The sequence below is a fragment of the Phyllostomus hastatus genome, unplaced genomic scaffold (assembly GCF_019186645.2).
Source record: "Phyllostomus hastatus isolate PE091 unplaced genomic scaffold, TTU_PhHast_1.1 phas_scaffold_501, whole genome shotgun sequence".
NCBI lineage: Eukaryota > Metazoa > Chordata > Mammalia > Chiroptera > Phyllostomidae > Phyllostomus > Phyllostomus hastatus.
Genome location: NW_025334033.1, coordinates 22,955,999 through 22,979,247, shown reverse-complemented (window position 1 = coordinate 22,979,247; position 23,249 = coordinate 22,955,999). Strand labels below are relative to the sequence as shown.

The 23,249-nt window shown below is 41.7% G+C and overlaps 1 protein-coding gene across 2 annotated transcripts in view; it reads right to left on the bottom strand.

The window, feature by feature from the left end:
* Window positions 1–651: 651 nt before the first annotated feature.
* Window positions 652–23,249, bottom strand: part of AQP9 (aquaporin 9) — a 42,873-nt gene continuing 20,275 nt past the window's right edge. The window contains exons 2-6 of one of the 2 annotated variants that reach the window (XM_045823149.1): window positions 20,805–20,931; window positions 15,753–15,890; window positions 14,828–14,946; window positions 8,675–8,892; window positions 652–3,951 (exon numbers count right to left, since the gene is read on the bottom strand). In XM_045823149.1, coding sequence (XP_045679105.1) covers window positions 3,777–3,951; window positions 8,675–8,892; window positions 14,828–14,946; window positions 15,753–15,890; window positions 20,805–20,931 — 777 coding nt within the window. In that variant the 3' untranslated portion in view covers window positions 652–3,776. Of the gene's footprint in view, window positions 3,952–5,739; window positions 5,973–8,674; window positions 8,893–14,827; window positions 14,947–15,752; window positions 15,891–20,804; window positions 20,932–23,249 lie in introns of those variants that run through there. The other variant, XM_045823150.1, reaches the window with a different exon arrangement.

Below are 23,249 nucleotides of genomic sequence, written 5' to 3'. Positions count from 1 at the left end.
AGCTTTTCTTGGGTAAGAGCTACTCCCTTTCCTTGGATAAGGCTTGGTGGATTGCTTGATCATCTGTCTGTTGATCTACCTATCTCTCTACCTATCTGTCTACCCACCTACCTATTTAGTTATTTATTTGTACAGACTAGAGAGTCAACACAGTAAGTCTGACCAGGACTACCGTTTCTTCTCTCCATGTGCTGTGATTAATAAACATGTTATTTCAGCGACTCTAAAGGCCCAGTTTGAGAATTGATATACGGCATCTCTTTGTGGGTGATGTTTGGTATGTTGAGTAATTCTGTTTAAACTATTGAATTCATTTATTAGGAAGCCTGGAAAATTATGTCAGTCTGAATTCACATAGCTTTTGGTAGTTTCTATCCTTGAAACTTTTATAAAAATGTTCAACAGCTTGTTCCAAGTATTTTACCAATGGTTTTCAAGTTGTGAAATTGTGTTCTGAAGATTGCATTGCATCTTACCCAGCCCCCACCCCTCTGCCACCGACACACACACATACACACACTTTCTTTGCGGAGACATCTCCGGGGCTGTGTTGGGTTTGAGCAGAGTGGGGTGTAAGATTATATCATGCAGAATGAAACTCCCATCCCCTTCCTCACCCTTTCTCTATTTATAGCAGTTCTGGAGGTTTTCTTGTGGGTTACCACATGTTTTTATTGGAACAACAGGTTCTGTGGCTCAATAAAACATAAAACAATTCTTTAAAACTGGAAGTGGTAATTCTTTTTCCATGATGACATTTTTGAGCACTGACATACCTTTAAATAAGACAAGTGTGTGTGTGAAAGCCATAAAGGAAATAATAATTTATATCTTAAGGATCAGATTTTAAATGTGACTTTTTACCCCACTTACCCTGTTCGATAGCTGAATATTAACTCTGGCTCTTACTGGTTAGAAAAGTCCTTCAACCTTAGACATGCCCTGTGATCTCAACTGGTTGGAAAATCATTCATTCTATTTTGGCATAAAAATAAGTGTTTCTATTAAGTTTTAGGATTGACAAGGAAGAGAAAGAGAGCATGTTACAATTTTAGCTCCCAAAGGATCCTTTTAACAAGTAGGTTAGTTGTTTCTATCTAACTGACTTCTGAACAAATCACTCAACCTCACAGACATTCTCTTGGATAAGAACTCGACTTAGGTTAACCCACTTGTTGGGGCTGGGGGAGGGGAGGACTGGAGTGTGAGCACCTGGAATCAGAGGACTTTTTTCCATTTAAAAAAACCATCCCGGGGCTGATTTTTATAAATGTACATTTCCTCTTCATAATCCAAGTCATTAATCACTGAGTAGTGTATAATGAACACCTGTGTGGATCACCGATTTCACAATCCAACCTGAAAACTCAAATTTTGGGTTGTCTCATCCTCTAATAATTATAATCCACCCCTGGGGTCTGTTCCTGACTTGCGTGGCATCTCTGTTTTTGGCAGAACTTGAATTAGGGAACAGGATTTCAACATTTTCTCTTACTCCTCTCTTTGCCTTTTCTCTATTCCAGGGTCTCTCAACCTCTGCGCTATAGACATTTAGGGCTGAATAATTCTTTGTTGGGGGGAGAGCGATGTCCTGTGCATTGTAGGATGTTTAGCTGCCTTCCTGACCTCTACCCAGCAGATGCCAGTAACACCCCTTCCCAAGTCGTGACAGCCAAAAACGTCTCCGGACATGACAAAATGTTCCCTTACAGGAGTGGTAGGCGGGAGTGGGAAGGGAACAGTGGGAACCACTGCTCTCTAGTCCGTGAGGCTCACAAGACTGAGAAACTTGCCAGGACAACCCGGCCACCACTAGACTTGGTTCTCAGAGAAACCTTAGAGCCATGTGATTCACCAAGCCAGTGTGCTTAACCATGGCTGCCCATTAGAATTCCCTGAGACATTAAAATGACCAGCTGGGCATTAGCATTTTCAAAAGCTCCTCAGAAGATCTAATTTAGAGATAGGCTAGACAAATATATGAACTAAGTGTACTTAGCAGTCTTAATGTTTATAAAAACTCAATAAAAAATCCAATTTTATTTCAAATAGGAAATATCCAAGTAGTTTTGGAGCAAGAAAAAAATTCCACATGTCAGCGGATTACAGAACACAGGCCACAGGAGGTATTTTACTTTTGCTTTTTGTGGTTCTGCTATTATCACAGAGTAATTGAAAAACTGGGTCCCTCTGGGAATTCTGGGCTTTTTAACAGTTTGACTAAAGATGCAACACTTGATGCAGAGCAGTTTCTCTGGTGTTTGTAACTCAGAGACGCTTTTGACCAAAGAACATCACTTAGAGGATTTATAAGGGAAGAGCCTAACCCAGGGGAAATTTCCTGAATGTAGTGTTTGGGACTGGCAGGGAGGGGAAATCGAGACTGAATAATAATGGTGGACTAGGAAAGGAGGTCTTCTGATAATGTTTTTCAGCAGATGAAATACATGATCAAATCGTTACCTCTTTCCTTTGTTAATGCTTCAGAACAGCAGGAATAAAACCAGACAATGAAGGTCTTTTATCTCAGGATGGAGAATTACGTCCAGAAGGTGTACACATCCTGGCAGCTGTCAATACTGCTCCTTCTGGCCGGCCATAAGGGCTGGCTGAGATTCTCAGCCAGGGACTGATCTTCTGAACCGTGTAGGATACAGGAGAAGGTGCTCCACTTTCTGCCTGACCTAGGCAGTTCCACTTAGCTCCCCTGACATTTTGAATTCTTATCCAAAAGACGTGTACGAAGCTCAGACAGTCCCTATGAGGATTCAATTAGATAAAACATGTGAAAGTGCTTTGTTTACTGTGAAGGCCAAGAGGCATGTTATTTCCAGGGACCTTCTATCCTGAAGATTGCACTAGACTGGGAGCCAATGGCTTTCTGTTTTTGGCTTCTAGGGCACGTACAGAAGAATGGATGAGTGCAGTCATTGACTTCACTTGTCAAATGTCTGTCCTCAAGTGGGCAATTAGGAAAAGACATTTGAGCTAAAAATACAGAGTGATGTATTTTTCATGACTGAGGGTTATGATTATATTTTAGGTTATTACATACTAAAGACCAGGGAATTAATTGGTGCCCTCTAAAAATGCAAGGAGCAAGGGATTATTCTGATAAATGGTTTCCATTTAAAAATTCCATTTGGTTTCCCAAATTTATCTTGTCTCCTGAGGTTTCTGAATGCCACAATGTCCTTCTCCTATGCTTTCCAGCTGCATTCTACTGCTTCTTACATCCCCAGGTTTGGAGAATATCAGTATTTATACAATAATAGTGGCACAGCAAAACTAGGGAGTTAACCCTTTAGTTCCCCAGTTCATGGATATGTGAACTGAAACCACTGTTCTATCTTTCAATTTAGTTTTGGCTGATATTCAGAATGTAACCTTTGTGGATTTGAAAATAAAGCATTTGGTGATACTGTTTTATACAGATAATGCAGCTGAGACTATCCAAATAAGTCCATGGTCAAAGTTCCAAGTTATTAGTGCTCACCCAATAACAAAACTTCACATGAAAGAATGAAATAAACAGGGTGGAGAGAAGACTGTTTCAGGAGTCAGTTCGTGTTATTCTGGGGAGGAGGGCTGGTAGAGAAGAGGTCAGTATTCTCAAAACTTCATTCAGATGCTTTTCTAATTAGGTGTCCCGAGTGGCTAGCAGAGAACATTGGGCAGATCTGCCCCGGTCTTAGGAAAACATAGACACATGCATGCCATCTTTCCTGAAGAGAACGTCAGCTCAGCCAACTGTAAGCCTAGAACTGAGCACGCTGCTACATTATCACACTAAGTTCATGTTTCTCTGGTATGTCTTCAGATTGTTCTGCCTCCAAGTCTGGGTCAGGGTCTGGATGGTGGATTTCAATGATAAAAACATAGATGAGGCCTCCAATGGCAGCGCCAACCAAAGGGCCCACTACAGGAACCCACCAGAAGTTATTTCCAACTCTGAAATCAAACAAGGAATTAGTAACACGTCACTTGGGCTTTCTCCTGCTATTACTGCTTGTGATTCGCCAACCAGCGCACCTTTCTCACGCTACAGCTTCCTTTGCATGCAACAGTCAGGGCACTCACTCACTGCAGCTTGGCAGCCTGGGTTTTCCAATACACCTGATTTCAGATGATGCACTCCATTGTTTTATGAGTGCTTAATGAGAGACTTTGTCCCATTTATTTTCCTTTCAGAAAATATCGTCCTTGAATATGGTCATCATAGAGGGCATTTAGCAAAAGTGCAGGGTAGTTATTCAGGAGTCTACTTTCTGTCATCCTGAAATAATGAGTTCTGAGGATTATGACTGGGAAGATGGGGGGAGATGCCTGGACATCACAGGTGTATGAGGGCAGCCATATTTTTTGAGGACACAGCTTAAAGTTATTTTCTGATGAGGCTATTGTGCTGTGATTCCCTGTCCCCTCCAGACATCCTCAACATCAGTACGTTATATTAAAGGTATAGTTCTATGAGAAAGCTGTTTTTGTGAATTGTCATCCTGTCTTTGGGAGACAGGAAGTCCACTTACCTAACTCAATAGAAAGGACCATGAATACTCATAAGCAAGCACAACTATGTAATATACTGCATTAGATACAAACATTTGAGATAAGACTTTTTAAAAGTGGGGCAATGATGAACAAAAAATAATTCAGGACAATGTGGAGGAGGGCAGGGGAAGCAGGAGGAACACGTTGATACACGTGGGGGGTTTCATAGTGTTCTGGTAAAGGGAAGGATTCAGGGCTGTTCTTAATAACACGGTATCATTGTGCTGAATAGCTACACATAGGGTCTTTTGCTTTGCATCAAATTTTGATGATAAAGGATAATAAAGGAAATAAGCACAAACAAGGGGCCAGTCCTAGGATTCATGAGACTGAGTTCTAACCTCAGGATCATCTAAGAGGTCTTTGGGCAAGTCTCCCCCTCTCTGAGATTCATGCTTCCATTGGCACAGTGGTGTCTTCCATTGGATCATCCAAGCACTCTTAGATTATAAACCTCAGATCATCAATGCTGGCTCACGGGAACAGCACTGAGATTGAGCATAGCCACCACAAGATGTCACTCTTACTGCATGGGAGAGAGGACAGGGCACTGCTGTTCCCACAGCACCCTTTACCGTGTCCCCAAATCCAGATGGAACTTTCTGTGAGAGGTATAGGGGTTTTAAAGAACTAAGAGGTCTTTCATTCCCTTCCTTTCATCACTATTTCATAGTGGATCTCTCACTGTCACTTAACAGATTATTGTGGGGGAATAGGAACAGAAAGGTGCTCCCCACGTGAGGAGTGGCCCTTCTGTTCCTATTCCCCCACAGGATCTGGTTGTCTCTGTGTATGTTTTTAGCATGTTTTGACGAACATCTGCAGCCGAGATGGATACTGCTGGTCGGTATCCTCCACAGATTATGTCCAAGATATCCCCCAAGCCACAAGTTCTCCTTTCCCTGGATGGACTCTCCTCTTATCAGAGCTTAACGGCTTGTGTCAGGGTCACAGGTCATAAGTGGAGGGGCTCATATGGGGCTCCCTGACTGGTTACATCTTACATGTACACAGGGTCATTTGTATGCTATAATTTTGCGGGAAAAATATCTGTGCTAATTGCTTAAAGTGCCATCATGGAATTCATTCATTCCTTCAGATAAAGTTTTGAAAAATTAAAATTGCCCTGAAACCCTTCATCCATTAAGTCATTAATATCTTCATGTGAATTCATGGAGAGAACCCGAATAGGAAACATCCTCATGTTTACTGGAAAAGCAAAACTCAGCCAGGGTCTGTTGACACTGGCTCTTGTTAGGCCTTCTGGTGACTCACTTCCCGGTCAGCCTCACTGCTTGCCATACAGGGGCCCATGAGGGTCTGAGAAGAAGCATCCTGGGTTTTAGCCGAGGGTGAGGGTCCAAGCTTGGACATCTGCTGAGGTGCTTGCCTTCGCTGTGGAACCTTGAAAGGACGGGACGCTGTAGGGACACGTTGGAGTGCTGCTGTCTCTCAGAGGTTTTCTTGAGAATTTCTTGGTTGAGGATTACCAGCAAGCCTCACTTTTTCTTAACTGGTTTCTGCTCCTTCTACTCTCTTATTTTTAATTCATTTTTATATTATTATGTCAGATTAATTTTGCTAAATTAAAGTTCTAAGCATGTCAGGCTTCTGCCCTAAATCTTTGTTGTTTCCTGCAATCTATAGAATAGGGAGAAGCAAAGCCCCCACATTTTCATTCTGGGAGTTTAGGACCTCTATGGTCTATCAATACTTGCCATTACTGACCTCCATGCACCCTTTCCAGCTAGACTGGATCACTTGTTATTTTAATATTCAGCTTTTGTATACAGGATCCTCTCCAGCTGAAATATCCTTGGAAATATCCCATTTAAAATGTCTAGGTACCACAAAATGCTCATGTGTAACCCCCACAATTTCTAAATTTGGAGCTGCAAACCTTCTCAGCTCCTGGAGGCAATTAGTCAAATCTCTTTCGTGTCACTTGTCAGCTTCAACCTCGTGGAGGAGCCTATGCTAGCCCCTCTGAAATAGAACATAACAACAGCACAAAGGGCAACGATTGGCTGTTAACCATCTTTAAAAGCACAGGGCCTTGAATAAGAGATCTGGTAGCTGCATGGATGAATAAGTGAATGCATGAAGGGAAAAGACCCTGATGCTAAAAAGGGACATGGAATTCAGAGTTTGGCATTTAGTGATTCAGTGTTCTTCCACAGATATGGTCTCCTACCACATACTTAGTAAAGCTGAGAGAGAACGGGCAAGATCTCTGCCTGTTCTAGAACCACCGTCACTCATAGAGCTTTGGTGAATTACCAAGCAGGGCTCAAAGGGAGGCTAGATCACCTTGGGGCATCTTAGTTCTAGGGTCCTGTGTGAAACTAACAGGAGTGACTTGGTGGTGGGGGTAGTGGTCTCCTGAGTGAATATCAGGAACATGGGATTAAAAGAAACTCATGGGCTAATTCTGGACTCTGGGAATAAGGAGATCTTTAGGACTTACATTCTGAATCTCTACTAGAAGCACACAAAGGATCATTTTCAGCTGAAGACATTTTATTCAACCTTCTTGTGTCCTAGTGGTGACTATTCTGGAATAGAGCTCCTTAAGTGGCACTCCTGATATTTTTGGCCAAGTAATGCTTTGTTGTGGGGGTCTGTCCTGAGTACTGTAGGGTGCTTAGCAGTTTCCCAATATGCTAACCTCTACCCACTAGATGCCAGTAACAACTGCTGCCCCCAGCCTTCCCAGCTGTGACAACCAGCAATGTCTCCAGACACTGCCAAATGTCCCTGGGGGCAAAATGCCTCTGGTCCAAAAATCACTGTTTTAGAAAATTCATTGTATTTCTTGTTTCTTAAAGATAGGAATGTTGCTTGATTCTTCTCATAACCCTCATCTCCTCGGACATGTATGGAACACAGCGTATATTCATTCCTTTGTCAGTAACTTCTATTGAACTCTCTGTGTGCCAGGCCCTATTTTCATGGATACAGCCATGAAAAAGCTGTCAAGGTATCTGTCCTCATGATGCTGATACTCTAGCAGCTCTCAACACTATCTGTGGTGGTGGTTATGTGAATGGTGAATGGTGTCAGTTATTCTAATGGCTTGATCCTCATACTTGTGAAGGCCAGACAAACTCTCACTTAAATAAGGTTATCACATGGGTATGACTATTTGTGCAGGCCAGCATTTAGGGACACTCAAATCCTTTGTTCTTACAGCAAACATTAAATGAAAATTTGTTGTCAAGTGTTTTTCCTACTTCTCTTTCTCCATGTTAGAGCTCTATTTCTGAGGAACCAAAGGAAGTTCCTTTCCTGTAGAGAGATGTGGTGAATGGGTGGGATGAGTCACTGTGACTTTAAGTGGGGAGAGTGGGAGGAATTAATGGGCAAAATTTGTCCTGGCAGCTTGGCACTAATTGTTGGCATAGTTCTTCAGTACATTCTGAGGTTGAAAGCACAGGGTCTTGCCATTTCCTGTGCACAGGCTGTCTTTTATCTCTGACAGGAATTTTTTACTCATACCTAAAGACCCAAGTCAACTCTTTTTTCAGTGGTGCCTTTCTGAACTTCCCCAGGCAGAGCTAGTCATTCCTTGGAACTTTGTCTGAGGGGTTGCCAGACCACTCATTACATTGGTCATGACTACTGACTTAGCTAATTTCAAATTTCCTTGCCTAGCTCAATGACCACAGCATAGATAGTGTTCAGTGAAGATCTGCTGAATGAATGAATGAATCAATCAATCAAAAAAACATAGCTAGCATGGGTCACTAGAAAGAGCCCTGAAGTAGTATTGAAACATGTAAATTCTAGTCCAATTTTGTCAGAAAGTGAATCTATAGACAAGTTATACAATTGAAATATTCACCTTTAACCGTATACCAATTATATACAGGACAGGACTGTCTCTTTGGAATTCTTTCTCTCTGTCTTTCTGTCTCTCTGTCTCTCTCTGTCTCTCACACACACAGAGCCCCATGTTATCACAAATCACCAGTAAAACATTCCACATTCATGATCAGAGTATGCACTTGATCTCTACCTCTGCAATCATACTCTCCGGGATCCCAATTCAAAGCACAGCCTTCCCTGATAAAGTACAGCCTGAATCTTTCTCTCCCCTCTGCCCGCACCCATTGCTACTTACGTGAAGACCTCAAAGCCCCATCCAGCCAAAGCAGTGAACAATCTGGGACTCAGGTCTCGAGCTGGATTCATGGCACAGCCACTGTTCAGCCCCAAAGAGGAAGAAAGGACAATAATCAGGAGGCCAATGACAATGGGTTCTAAGCCTTTAGGGGCTCCCAAGTTTCTGGAGTCAAAGATGGCAAAGACAACCATGAGGAGAAACATGGTGGCCAGTACCTGTGGGAGGAGAAAAAGCACAGAGGATTTAGCTTATAGTCTGTCCATTCTCCCACCTCAAAATTCACTCCTTCCTGTTAAAAACAAACCTAGTAATAACTAACATACACTGGGTGAGCACACTGTACCAGACACTCACTTTATCATAGCACTCTTAGGTGTGGGTGCTAATATTTTTGTGTACAAATCAGTTCTTTGCCCAAGGCTACACACTTAGTGGCAGTCAGGTGTGGACCCAGAGAGTGAGGCTCTAGAGAATGTTATCTTCACTACACTCTCCTGCTAAACTACTACCCAGCTAAACAGAAAGACAAACTGCAGGTTGGAAAACCTGCAGACAAAGAGGCTCCTTCAAGTTGGCAAGACCAATGATGTGAGGTGTCAAGAGGTAGATGGGTAAAGGAAATGAACAGAAAGTTCATAAAAGAAAAGCAGAATTAAGAAACAAGTTAGCGGGGAAACTGATTTATAATGAAAAGAAATGCAAACAATACCAAAAGTTAGAAAAATGACAGCAGTTCTCTCAGGCTTTCCCAGCAGAGCTAAACATGCACCACACTTCTGAAAAGAAACTCAGCAGAAATTTAGCAATATGCATTTTAAAAATTATTCAGTTTGACTTCATTGGGTATTTGACAACCATACCATGAAAATAATCTAAAATACAGAATTATCATAGAACAGATGTGTTCATTAACCATTACAGTTGACCCTTAAATAACATGGGTTTTCAACTGCATTTTTTTCCAATAAATACTGTAAGTGTACTTTCTCTTCTTTGTGATTTCTTCAATAACATTTTCTCTAGTTTACTTTATTGTAAGAACATATAATACATACAACATACAAAATATGTGTTAATCAACTGTTTATGTTCCTGGTAAAGCTTTCAGCCAAAAGTAAACTATAGTAGCTAAGTTTTGAGAGGGTCAAAATTTATATGCCGGGTTTTGATTGTATGGGGGTGGGCACCCCTCACTCCGATGTTGTTCAAAGGTCAACTGTACTTATAGTATTGAAAAACTGGAAACCATCTAAGTACACATCGACAGGGAAATTAGTGCCCATTTTATAGTCTACTATATAGTCACTAAAACGAATAGCCCTAGAGCCACTTCCGGTCAAGATGGAGGCATGGGTAGACACGCTTCACCTTCTCACACAACCATAAGAAGGATCACAACTAACTGCAAAACAAAAAATGCCCAGAACTGCCAGAAAATTGAACTGTATGGAAGTCCACAACCAAGGATTTACAGAAGCCATATTCATCTAGATGGGTAGGAGGGGTGGAGATGGAAAGGACACGGTGTGGCAGTGGCGGGGCTGCGATGGCTGGGCCCGTGAGATGGGCAGTCCCACATTCATGTGTGACAAATAAAACCCAGAAGGCCACTTGGGGAGCAAACAATCCCAGCCTCATGGCACACCATGCAGCCCAGGGTTCCAGCACTGGGCAAATGAAGCCCCATAACTTCTGGCTGTAAAAACCAATGGGAGTTGGGGTGACAGAAGAAACTGCCAATTTTTCAGGACAGTTTGTTTAAAGTGGCTGCACAGTTCTAGAATATACACAAACCCGCCCACTCTGGAAAACACCACTGGGGCAGCAACTGGAGGGGTGCCAGTCACATACGGGAAGAGGGTGAAGTGACTGGCAATGGGGTGAGTGCCAAGCAAGCTTCCACTAACCAGATAGTGGCATTGTCCTCTCTCCGACCCCTCCCCCACATACAGAGCCACAAAGCAGTGAAACAAGTACCCAGCCCTGGTGAATACCTAAGATTCTGCCCCATACAACTTAACAGGTGCGCTAAGATAGGGAGTCAAAGCAGCTCTACCTAATACACAGAAACAAACACAGGGAGGCTGCCAAATTGAGAAGACAAAGAAATATGACCTAAATGAAAGAATAGAACAAAACCTCAGAAAAAGAATGAAATAAAACAGATAGCCAACCTATCAGATGCAGAGTTCAAAACACTGATGATAAGGATGCTCAGAGAACTCACTGAATACGGCAAAAGTATAAGGGAAGAAATGAAGGCTACACTAAGTGAAATAAAGAAAAATTCACAGAGAACTAACAGTGAAGGGAAGGAAGCCAGGGTTCAAATAAACAATTTGGAACATAAGGAAGAAATAAACAGTCAATCAGAACAGAATGAAGAAACAAACATTTAAAAAAAAAAGAGGAGAGAATAAGAAGACTCCGGGACATCAACAAAAGACCCAACATCTAAATCATAGGGATGTCAGAAGGAGAAGAGGAGGAGCAAGAAATTGAAAACTCATTTGACAAATAATGAAAGAACACTTCCCCAATTTGGTGAAGGAAATAGACATACAAGTCCAGGAAGCATAGAAAGTCCCAAACAAGTTGGGCCCAAAGAGGACCACACCAAGACACGTCATAATTAAAATGCCAAAGGTTAAAGATAAGAGAGAATCTTAAAAGTAGCAAGAGAAAAAGCAGAGAGTTACCTACAAAGGAGTTCTCATAAGATTATCAGCTGATTTCCCAAAAGAAACTTTGCAGGCCAGAATAGTCAAAGTGATGAAAAGCAAGGACCTACATCCAAGATTACTCTGTCCAGCAAAGCTATCATTTAGAATTGAAAGGCTGATAAAGTGCTTCCCAGATAAGAGCAAGCTAAAGGGGTTCATCATCACCAAGCCATTATTATATGAAATGTTAAAGGGACTTTTCTAAGAAAAAGAAGATCGGCCCTGGCCAGGTAGTTCATTTCGTTAGAACATCGTACTGACATGCCAAGGTTGTGGGTTTGATCCCTGGTCAGGGCACATACAAGAATTAACCAATGAATGCAAAAATAAGTGGAACCACAGGTCAATGTTTCTTTCTCTCTTCCTTCCTCTCTCTCTAAAAATCAATCAATAAATAAACATTAAAAAACATCAAAACTATGAACATTAAAACGACAACAAACTGACAACTATCAACAACTGAATCTAAAATATGAAAACAAAAACAAACTAAGCAAACAACGAGAACAGGAACAGAATCATAGATGTGGAGATCATTTGGTGGGTTATCAGTGGGGAGGGAGAAGGGGGAGAATAGGGGAGGTATAGGGACTAAGAAGCATAATTGGTAGGTACAAAGCAGACAGGGAGAGGTTAAGAATAGTATAGGAAATGAAGAAGCCAAAGAACTTATATGCATGATCCATGGACACAAACTAAGAGAGGGGATTGTTGGTGGGAAGGGGGATACCTGGCAGAAGGGGGCAAAGGGGAAAAATGGGGACAACTGTAATAGCATAATCAATAAAATATACTTAAAATAAAAATAAAAATTAAAAACTATAATGCTAAATGAAAGAAAGATCTGTTACAAAAGATCACATATTGTATGATTCCCTTTACACTAAATGTCCAGAATATGCAAATCTACAGACACAGAAAATAGATTAGTGGTTGCCTAGTGCTATGGGGTGGAATAAAGTCAAGGATTACAGCTAACTGGCAACAGGTTTCTTTTTGCAGTTACAAAAATATTCTAAAATATATTGTAGTGATAGTTGCACAATTCTGTAAATTACTAAAAGCCATTAATAGTACACTTTAAATGGGTCAACTGTAATGATATGTGAATTTGTATCTCAATAAACTTTAAAAAATAGCCCTGACTGGTGTGGCTCAGCTGGCTGGGCATCGTTTAGCAAAGCGAAAGGTCACTGGTTTGATTCCCACTCAGGGCACATGCCTGGGTTGCAGGTTCTATCCTGGGCCAGGCGCGTATGAGAGGCAACCAATCAATGTTTCCCACACCAATGTTTCTCTCCCTCCCTTTCTCCCCCCTTCTTCTCTCTCAATAAATAAATAAATAAAATCTTAAAAAAAATAAATATAAAAGCTAAGGGGTAACATTTAAAAATGCTTCTGATATTAAATGAAAAAGTTATATGTGTATTATATTTTACAAACATGCATAAAAGAAAACTTCTAAGAGAATATACAAAAAAAGTGATAACAGATATTCTGAAGTGGAGGCTTTTAGCTTGTTTTTCCTCCCTTTGTTTTCTAAAGTTTCCAAACTATTGTTTTACTTTAACAGCTAAAAGACAGTGACTATTTGCTGAACACTTATTCTGGGCCAAGTGCTTAACATGCTTTATCTCGTTAGAACTTCAGAATAACCTATGAGATAAGTCCTATTATTATTCTCAGTTTACACATGAGAAAATTTGGATAGAATGAGGTTAAGAGACTTGCCCTAGTGCCAGAGTTTATAAGCAAAAGAATCAGGATGACAACCAGGCAACTGATTTTAGAGTTTAAGCTTTTCATTGTTTTATCTGCCTTCTGAATGAATAATATTACAAGAATTTGCATTCAAAAAGACATGTTCTCCCAAGAGCTCTCTTCTCTGGAAAACCTATCCCACTCTCCCGGGCAGAGTAGAAACTTCCGCCTGTGGGTTCTGGTTGCATTCTGACTTGACTTCTATCCTCGCCATCGTCACCCTACAAGGAGTGATCCACCTGTTACTTGTCAGAGTCTTGGCCCTGTATTCCTTGAATAAGGAACAGCATGGGGCTGTACCTGCTTTAGTAGGTGCCAGTAATTATTTATAAGGTAACAGAATGATTGTTAATTAAATTATAGAATATGCTTGAACAATATTTGGAGCCAAGCAATTGAGTTATCTTGAGATAAAGTGACCTAAAAATGTCCTGGGGCCAGCTTACTCTGGGGGTGGGGGGGGGAGGTTTTGCATTGTTTCTTTTGTTCTTATGTGACCATTTTGTTCTTCAACAAGATTCTAAATTCCTTGGGCAGATGCTGTTGACAATGCATTTTCCTCATATCATTCATTCTAGCCTCATTAGTAACCATATAAGGGCTAATATTAGCCCCATTTTACAAATGAACAACCTGAGACCAAAAACGTTCAGTCATTTTCTGACATTGCATAGGGAGTTGGCAGAACAATTATTTTAGTCTGGGCACTTAGGCTCCAAGTCCTGGATCTTTACAACTTACATTTCCTTTCAAGTCACAGCCCTGTGTCCTTTAAGCTCCAGGCACAGGGCTGATCACATAGTGAGTGTGCAGTAAGCATTTGTTGCCTGCTTGGTTTACTGGTCACAGTGTAAAGGAACAGGGTGGAAGCCATGAGAACTTAAATTTTAACAGATTTTTCACCCACTGAATGGAGGAAGGCGGAGTCAGCAAACTGAAAACTCCATTTTATCCACATGTGCACTTTCACTTGTGTAAGTCCTATACACAAGAAAAAGTCTTAGAATTGCTGGAGATTTCCTTCTTCCTTTCCTCCTTCCCTTCCTCCCTTCCTTCCTTCCCTGTCCTGACCAAGCTGGCAAGCAGCCTTCCTAGGATACAGTAAGGGAGGAAGAGTCTGTCAAGCTAACAATGTTGGTCCTGCCACAAACTGACCAGAATAATTGTGCTATTGGCTACACCACAGGTTCTTGGATGCAGCTTGTTCAAATGTTAATGAGGCAGAGAAACTTTGATATTTCTAGCTTCCTTGAGAATTTGAATAAACCTATTCACATGAAGAGACAGAGAGGGTCTGTGATAACCTAAGGCTCAACTTCCTCACTTCACAATCTTTGAATTGAGATTGAAGTATCTTTTCCTGTGTCTCCACATTTAGATCACACACACAAAAGAGACATAATAGTGAAACAGACTCTACTTGTAGTTACAGAGGTTGAAATGTCCAGTCATCCACTATTTTCTGGACCTCAACTGGTATGAACAGTATATATATTAATGAGGGAGCAGGAAACTCTTTGCCGACAAAGCTTGGGTGATGCCTAGTGACCTGTGACTTTGGAAACACAGCCTTTCTTTTCTGATAAGCCTATAGTTCTCCCATGCAATCTCCTTATTAAATCCCATCTTTTCACCAAAGTCAGCTCTGTGTTGACTGTACACTTACTTGGTCTGCAAATGCATTCACCAGAGACAGATAAGGAGCTGGGTATGTTGCAAAAATGTGTGCTGTTGCATTTTCTCCCACGATGAGTAGTTTCCCACCAGCAAAGGACATAAGTCCATCTGTGGAAGACAGAGCTCTGCACGTTATGTTCTCTGGGAAGGGGTGAGGGAGACCTATGCCTGGTCTTGTGTTAACCAATGGTAGTAAACACTCAGGTTTACTTTGGAAGATCCATATGGTTTGCCTTCTTTACTTTATAGTATGGTGGGTTCAGAGATGACCAGAGAAGTCACAGGATGGCAGGTCAAGGATAGAAAGCACTGGCTGCCCTCAATGGTTCACTCTAAACTTGAGTCAAATCCTTAATCAGTGGACCCTGGAAATAATCTTTTGGAGAGTTGTTGGAATTTTTGAGCTAGACCAAAAGCCAATGTAGAACTTGTACCTACTCTAGGCAGAGTTCATAACTCTATTAGCAGTTCACAACTTGAGGATGTCATGTATAGTGAAGTTGCCTTTGGAGGAAGGGAGACAGCAGTCCCCACAGAGCCTGTGCTGGCCCCAGGTCTCTCCTACCACATTTTTTCCAGAAAGGAAACTGGGATCGGTAAGACCAGGTGACTTATTTAAGTCACACAGCTCCTTACTTTGTGCAAGTTCACAGTATAGCACTGGTTGGGCCTAAATATATGCTTCCTTTAATTTCTGCTCTACCTCTTAAGTTGTGACCATTTTCATGAAGAGGCTTCATGAATTTCCCCTAATAATAATGTTGGCCCAATTATTTAGAACTTAGAACTCTTAGAATTGCTTGTCTATTGTAGACTGTTTCCTATTCTTGCCTTATTGCACCTATTTCAAGTAATTCTGCTGTTCAAATTATGCCCAGCTCTCCCTAACCTTTGCACTTGGGGCTCTTACTCACCATAGTAAATACCAAAGAGGACTGCGGCACCTACAAACCCTCCCAAGAACTGGGCTCCCACATAAAACGGCAATTTGAACCATTTCATCCGTCCAAAGAGACACATTGCAAAAGACACAGCTGGGTTGATGTGGCCACCTGCAAGGAAAATAAGATCATTTGGAATGTTAGAGAGCAGGTCAGGGAGAGTTACTACGATGAAAATCCTGGGCAGAACTTAGTCTTCTAGGAAGAGATCTGTATGTGAGAACATAGAGTCTTGTGTGTCTGTGTGTCTGTGTTGAATGTGTGTGTGGGGGGGGAGGAGAGGGAGAAAGAGAGAAAGAGATTGAGTGGGGAGGAAGGGAGGACTAATAATCTACATGGCATCATTAGACATTGTTTAGGATGTTTACCTTTGTGATATATTGAATAGAAAGAAATTTGTACTCAAGTGTATAATTTTTGCTATCTATCTATCTATCTATCATCTATCGATCTATCTGTCATCTAGCCATCATCTCTCTACTGAGTTTTCTCTATCTATAAAGCAATAACCTCTAAGAGATTGATGTGAACTGTTATGTTCAATATACTTTAAAAAAGTCAATATACAATATACTTATAAGGTTTAAATCTGTATCTAGTCATTTATCAGTTCATGTTTGGAGGATATAAAACAATCTTAGAATGAGAAAGAGATGTCTCTTTAGAGAAATGTCCTATGGCTACTGGGCTGTGCCTGCCACTGAGGTAAGGGACTCAGTTTACTTTGAGGTGATCACACTGTCTGAGTGGATTCTCCGTAGTTCTTCTGCATAAACAACGTATTTCCCTCACACACAGATGTAGGAGCACTTCTGTTATCCCAACCTAAACCAAGGCTAGACAAATCAGCCTCCCAATTCTCCTCTAGCCACAAGATCAGAGAGTTTGTTCTGGAAAGTCACTAACAGTCCCAGCTGGCTTTGCTAGTAACAACAACATTCACTGAACACTTGCCAGATGCTATCACAGGGGCCTTACATGCCCTTGATCTTTATAAGAACCCACTGAGATGGGTACCACTCCAGTTAACTGGTGAGAAAACTGAGGCATAGAACTAAAGTAACTTTCTTAAGGATACATGTTAGTAAATGGTAGAACTAGAATTCAAATCCAGGCTTATCTGAACTCTAGAGCTTTGGTCCAATGTTATATCACTTCCAGACCTTTTTCACCAAGTTTATAAAGGCTTATCTGCCTTAGCAGGCAGAAAAAAATAAAAAGAACATGAGTACATGGATTCACTTTCCTTCAGACAAAAAATTGTACATTTGATGCGTACAGATGACGTTTTGTGTGCAGGGGGAATTAGAGTCACTGTCAATATGACCACATTAAAGTGGGGACCCTCAGACTGTAGATACAGTTGTAAAAAAGAGTGACGATAATGATGATGATTATGATGATACTTCGACATTTGATCCTCCACAGCACCTGTAGGTGAGCTTATTTCTGGAAGCCCTCCTTGTGAAGGGAAGGAAGCTATGCTTATCCTGAATCTCTAAGCCGAAGTGGGTTTGCAGTGGGGAGAGTTTTTTCTGTCTGCTGGCTAAACCACAAGGGTCCTTTCTACATCTGCCCCTGACACTTGGGGGTTAATATGAGCAAGAAAACACCAATGCACCAAAGCAGAGATGATTTCCTGAAGCCTTACAAACATGTCACATGTTTTGTTTTACTTTTAAATCCAAGAGAGTTACAATTCTGGAGACTAGCAGGAATATAGCATGCTAGGAAAGCTGGAAATGGGTTAGGAGCAGGAAGCACACACGGTGGCGGAAAGTTCCTGAAACCAACCCTGTTCCCCTTCTCCCAGGGCTGCATTGGGGAGTAGCTGCCACCCGGCCAGCCCAGGGGAACCCAATGTGAAAGGACCAGGGTACATCAGAAATCACCTCCAAACAAAAACACCTCCCCTCAGATGAGTTCATTAGTGGAGGAGTTGTTTGTTTAGAGAGCTCCTCTTCCAAAATGAAACTTCCCATAGGTAGGGTTTTGCTTTTAAGTCCCTAATAAGTACCATGAGACAGGAACTATTATTCACCTTGGACTTCCCATGCTGCAAGGCAGTTAGTATGTGTCGAAGTTCAAGAAATAGAGACCTTTGTTCAGATAAATCAGATCACAAATATCTACAGAGAGGGGACATTGGAAGCCAGAGAGGGTATGTCTGGGAGGGTGCTTTGCAAAGCAATGAGGACAGTTCCTCCTCACAGAGATGAGGGGCCACTCTGGCTGACCCAGCAGGACCAGGCAGAGCAGTGTACTGGAAAGAACATGAGTGCTAGAGTCAGAGAGTGCTGCACTCAAAGTCTGGCCCTGCCAAGGTTGTTGTGATGATCAGATTATTTGCCTAAAGAGCCCTGAAGGGCAGGCAGAGCCCACGGAGGCCTGAGATAAAAGTCTTCAGTGAGCAGGCTGAACTCTTTCAAGGTTCTGTTCTAGACCAGTGCCCTCCTCTCCACCACCCACAGACAATTCTATGACAGAGATAACCTCAATATTTTGTCATTAAGCAAAGCTGTTCTGACTTTTCAATGAATTTATGTTACTTATCTCCACCACCCACAGACAATTCTATGACAGAGATAACCTCAATATTTTGTCATTAAGCAAAGGTATTCTGATTTTTCAATGAATTTATGTTACATATAAAATGCTACATCCAAACAACCACCATTGCCTAGGTGCAGGTAGGCAGTGGGACACTCAGTGTTGGATGGTGCATGAGGATGTCATAAGTTCTGATTGGCTGGGTTGGGTTCCCAGGCCACCCGCACAGCCACAAGGGAAGCAGGGTGCAGTAGCTTCTTTGCAGTAAGGTAATGTTTTCTATTTCAAAACCAGAGGCCAGCTCACCTTACCAATCTGCAACCACAAAATGAGATCTCATTTATGTTTATGCCCAATATATGTTGGTTATGTTAGAATCCTCAAAGAGGGCCTCACTAGTGCTCCTAAGCCATTAAGTTAGCTGTAGCTACCATGAGAAAGTCGCCTCCTGCACACAATCTTCTCTTATTCCTGCTGCTTCTAGAGCCAACACTGAATCTGCATGGATGTCATTGGTGGGCCAGGGTATTGTCTGTGCAGGTTCCCAAAGCCACCAGTTTTCAGGGAGCCTGAACAGTGCTGAGTGCCAAACAGAGAAGAGTAGATAAGCTCCATTTCCTACCTTCCAACATCATTCAGGTTCAGAAACTGCTCTACTAGTATTTTGGGATCTCACAATCCCTCATGAACAATTTGGCCAGCTTCCAGTTCTCACCCAGAAACAACTCTATTAAAAACAGTCCCATCAGTTCATGCCTTCACTCCTCTAAACCCAGGGGCTTAACCTGAGTCCTGGGGCCTGATGGAAAGTCTTCATACCAGCCTTCATTCCCTCTCCCCCTTCCTGTGGGTCCCTGCCCTTATCCTCCTACAGTGACTGCCCAAATTGCCTAGTATATCTATGAATGCCAACAGTCATGGACAGCAGTGGTGGTAAAGGGTGTTAGTTATGGAACTAACTAATGGTAGGGTATAGAACAAAGTGATCTTAAGTAAATATTTGACAATGTTTAATTCAGGGTGCCGTGTAAGCAAAATATTTCAAAACCTCATGTCTACACACACATACACAAGCAAACAAACTAGCTGAGAATATGCTCACATGTGTTAACACAGAGGAAACCACACTGTGAGAATGGAATGGGAGTGTGTAGGCATGGCAGCAAGCATCCTGCATGCTCGTTTTAATTTGGGAGTGTGTCCTGTGTGTGGTGCAGAGGCCTGCACTGTAATTAAGCCTCAACACATGCACATTCAGGGTGGTCCCCTGGTTAATCTTGTGCCTTAGGTAGGCAGTACAGTGCTGGGATCACAGCAGAGGCTCAGCAGGAGTTTGAACAGAAACACTGCTCATGCCAAACAAATTACATCCACAGGAACCTGTAGCCTGGACCTCCGCAGGATCTGAGTCTGACTATGATGCGGAAAGGGGGCCAGCCAGCAGTGACTGTTCTGGGTGACCAGCCTGAGGAGGCTCCCAGGTTGTCCAAGCCATCATTCTTCAGTGCTGCAGTGACAGCACCTGTCACTAGGCCAGCTGGCTTAATGGCAGGCCCTACCTGTAATGCCCTTCCCAGAGAAGACTATGGCCTAATAACAGGGCATGAGCTTTAATGTCATATAGACCTGGGTCAAATCTTTGGTCTGCCTCTTCACTGGCTGTGGGGCTTCTGGCCATTTACTTCCTCCCTCATAGTTCCAGTTTTCTCTGTAGAAGGGAGACACTAATACCTGCCGCAGAGTCCTGCTGGAGAGGAGAGAAGACAAAGTCCATACAGCAGCCAGCACAGTGCCCAGCATGCACCGTTCCTTTTTGTGCCTTATCACCAGCAGTCTTGTCTTAGAGTTCTCAGCACCCAGACCAGGCTGCTGAAAGATTCCAAGAACCTTTGGGAGCCGGGTCATTTTCACAGTCCCTTTCTAAGTTCCCAGGTTGCATTAAGTATCAGTTCATCTTGCTTCTCAGAAACTTAATTAAGAATGGCTTCCAATCAGCCCACCATTTGGGGCAGAATTAGACCAAGAACTGGTTCAGACCTGCACTTCCATGAATGTGCCAGTCAGTGACCCAGACTCCAAGTGCTAGAGATAAAGGTCCAGGGACTTTGCCTCTGTGGAGTGGCAATCTTCACTGGGCTATTCACAAGGCATCTGGGAAATAGTTTCCAAGTGTGACATAGAGCAAGTAAAAGACTGCATTGACAGATGAACAAAATGACTCAGTGGCCAGATACAGGAATTAGTTCTGAGTTCTAACACCCATCTCTGTCTCTTGCTAAATGTTGCTGTTGCACATGTCACTTGCCATTTGCTGGACATTTAATTTTATCATCTCTAAAAGTAGAATCAAATACATACTCTTGCAGGACTCCTGAGATCTAAATAAATGAAGGTATATAAAGCACCCAGCATTGTGCTAGCACATGGAAATGGTTGAGATAATAGTAACTATTATTATTTCTATTACATACATACCAGAGACACCTCCAGTCACATAAATGGCCATTGAGACTGCCATTGCAAATCCAACATTAATAGTGATGATTCCTCCAAAATGTCCTCGACTGAGGGTAGCTTGGGCAACACAGCCACATCCAAGGACCTGGAATGAGAGGAAACTCAACAAATGGAAATGACAAAGTAGTAAGAGGTACTTTTTATGCAGATTCATGCATTGGCTGCCACAGGCTTCACACAAATCAAATATGCACAGATCATCAGGAGTCAGAGGTGACTCAACAGCATGTAACACATAATACGCACCGATCACAAAAGTGATGGTCCTGGGGCTGCAAGTGGTAGACAGATGAGTTTCATTGGGACTGTGCAGTGTAAAATTTTGCCTACATTTATCAATCAGGTAATTTCACACAGTGATCTAAGTGTCTGGTTTTTATTTTAAATTAAACTTTATATTTTTAAATAATTATAGATTCACATGTGGTTGTAAGAAATTAAACAAAAATATCCCATATACCTTTTATCCATGGATTCTTGTTAATCAATCAGATCTAGTAACCTACAGGAAAAGAATTTCCCAGAACAAAATAGCAGCTGGCTGTTCCCTTTAAACAGAGCTTGTGCTCTCCCAACTGGCTCACTTCACTTCGCTCATTTAGGTCTCTTTCATGGTCTCCTACTTGAGAGGCTGCCAGTATATGTCAGATCAGCTTCACAATCATGTACATCCAGCATGGATGTGAAAAGGCCATTTATACCATATAGAAGGCTATTATTAGAAAGAGTCTGATGTGCTTGAAAACAAATGAAAACTGTGGGGTGATTGAGTTGGCAATCAAACCTTCCCCATCCCCATGTCTTTTATTGTTGATGGAACTGTAGTTTCCTAGAGAGCAGAGGCTGCCAGATTCACTGTTTCTTCTATTTGCTATGGCTCCGAGTGCAATGCTATAAGCACTCCGGAGACAGCTGTGTACTAAAGATGAAGTATGATAGTCTTCATCAGTCTTCAGGTGGTAGGGGATACTTTGGAGAATGGAATAAGTGTTTAGAAAGGTTTGGAATAAATATATTATGGTACATCCACTCAGAAGAATACTATACAGTATTCTGTACAGTATAATAAAATAGAATGAGGAAGACCTCTGTGTACCAAGGTATATTATTAAATTTAAAACAAGATGTAGAACAGTATTAAAATACACTGCCAATTGTATTAAGAATACATTATATAGCCCTGGTTGGTGTGGGTTAGTAGATTGAGTGCCAGCCTGTGAACCAAAGAGTCATGGATTCGATTCCCAATTAGGGCACATGCCTGGGTTGTGGGCCAGGTCCCCAGTGCGGGGTGCTTGAGAGGCAACTGCGCATTGATGTTTCTCTCCCTTTCTGTCTCCCTTCCCCTTTCTAAAAATAAATAAATAAAAATTAAAAAAAAAAACAGATTGTGATTGGAAATGTGATTGGACCCTGTGGGAAGAAAGTAGATGGCTGAGACAAGGGTCAGACAAAAACTTTTCATTTCGTATCCTTTTTCTTTTTACCATGTGTCTTAGTCCATTTGTGCTGCTCTAATAAGATTCCATAGACTGGGCAGCTTATAAACAACGGAAATCTATTCCTCACAGTTTTGGAGGCTGGGAGTCCAAGATCAGGGGCCAGTATGATCAGGTGAAGTCCTCCTCTGGGTTGCAGACTTCTGCTGTTTTCACATGGTGGACAGGGCAAGCTAGCTGTCTGGGATGCCTTCGTGTGAGGCAGCAATCTTATTCATGAGGGCTCTGCCTTCATAGCCTAGTTATTTCCCAAAGGCTTCACCTCCTAATACCATTACCTGGGGCATTAGGTTTCCAATAAACAAAGTTGGGATGGGGAGGGGAAACACAAGCATTTAGGCCAAAGCACCATGTATTTTCTAACATTATAAAAAAATGTCCATGTGCTCATTGAATAACCAATTAAAACCATTTGATCATGGCCTATGAAAGAAATATTTGATTAGAAACTATTTTACTAATACATATATAATATACACACAATGGAACCATAAAAAGAATGAAATCTTGCCATTGCAACAATATTGATGAAACTTGAGAATATTATGGTAAGTCAGACAAAGACAAATACTGTATGATCTCACTTATGTGTGCAATCTAAAGTCAAAAAGCCAAGCTCATAAATACAGAGAACAGATCGGTGGTTGCCAGAGGCAGAGGGTAAGGCGTGGGGGATGGGTGAAAATCATCAAAAGCTACAATTTTCCAGTTATAAAATAAGTCCCGGGGGTGCAGTGGACAGCATGACAATTCTAGTCAATACTGTTTTGCATATCTGAATACCACTAAGAGAGTAGATCTTAAAAGTTTTCATCACAAAGAAAAAGATCTATAACTATATATGATAGTTATAGTTATTAACTTGACTTATTGCGGCAATTATTTTGCAGTATATACAAACATC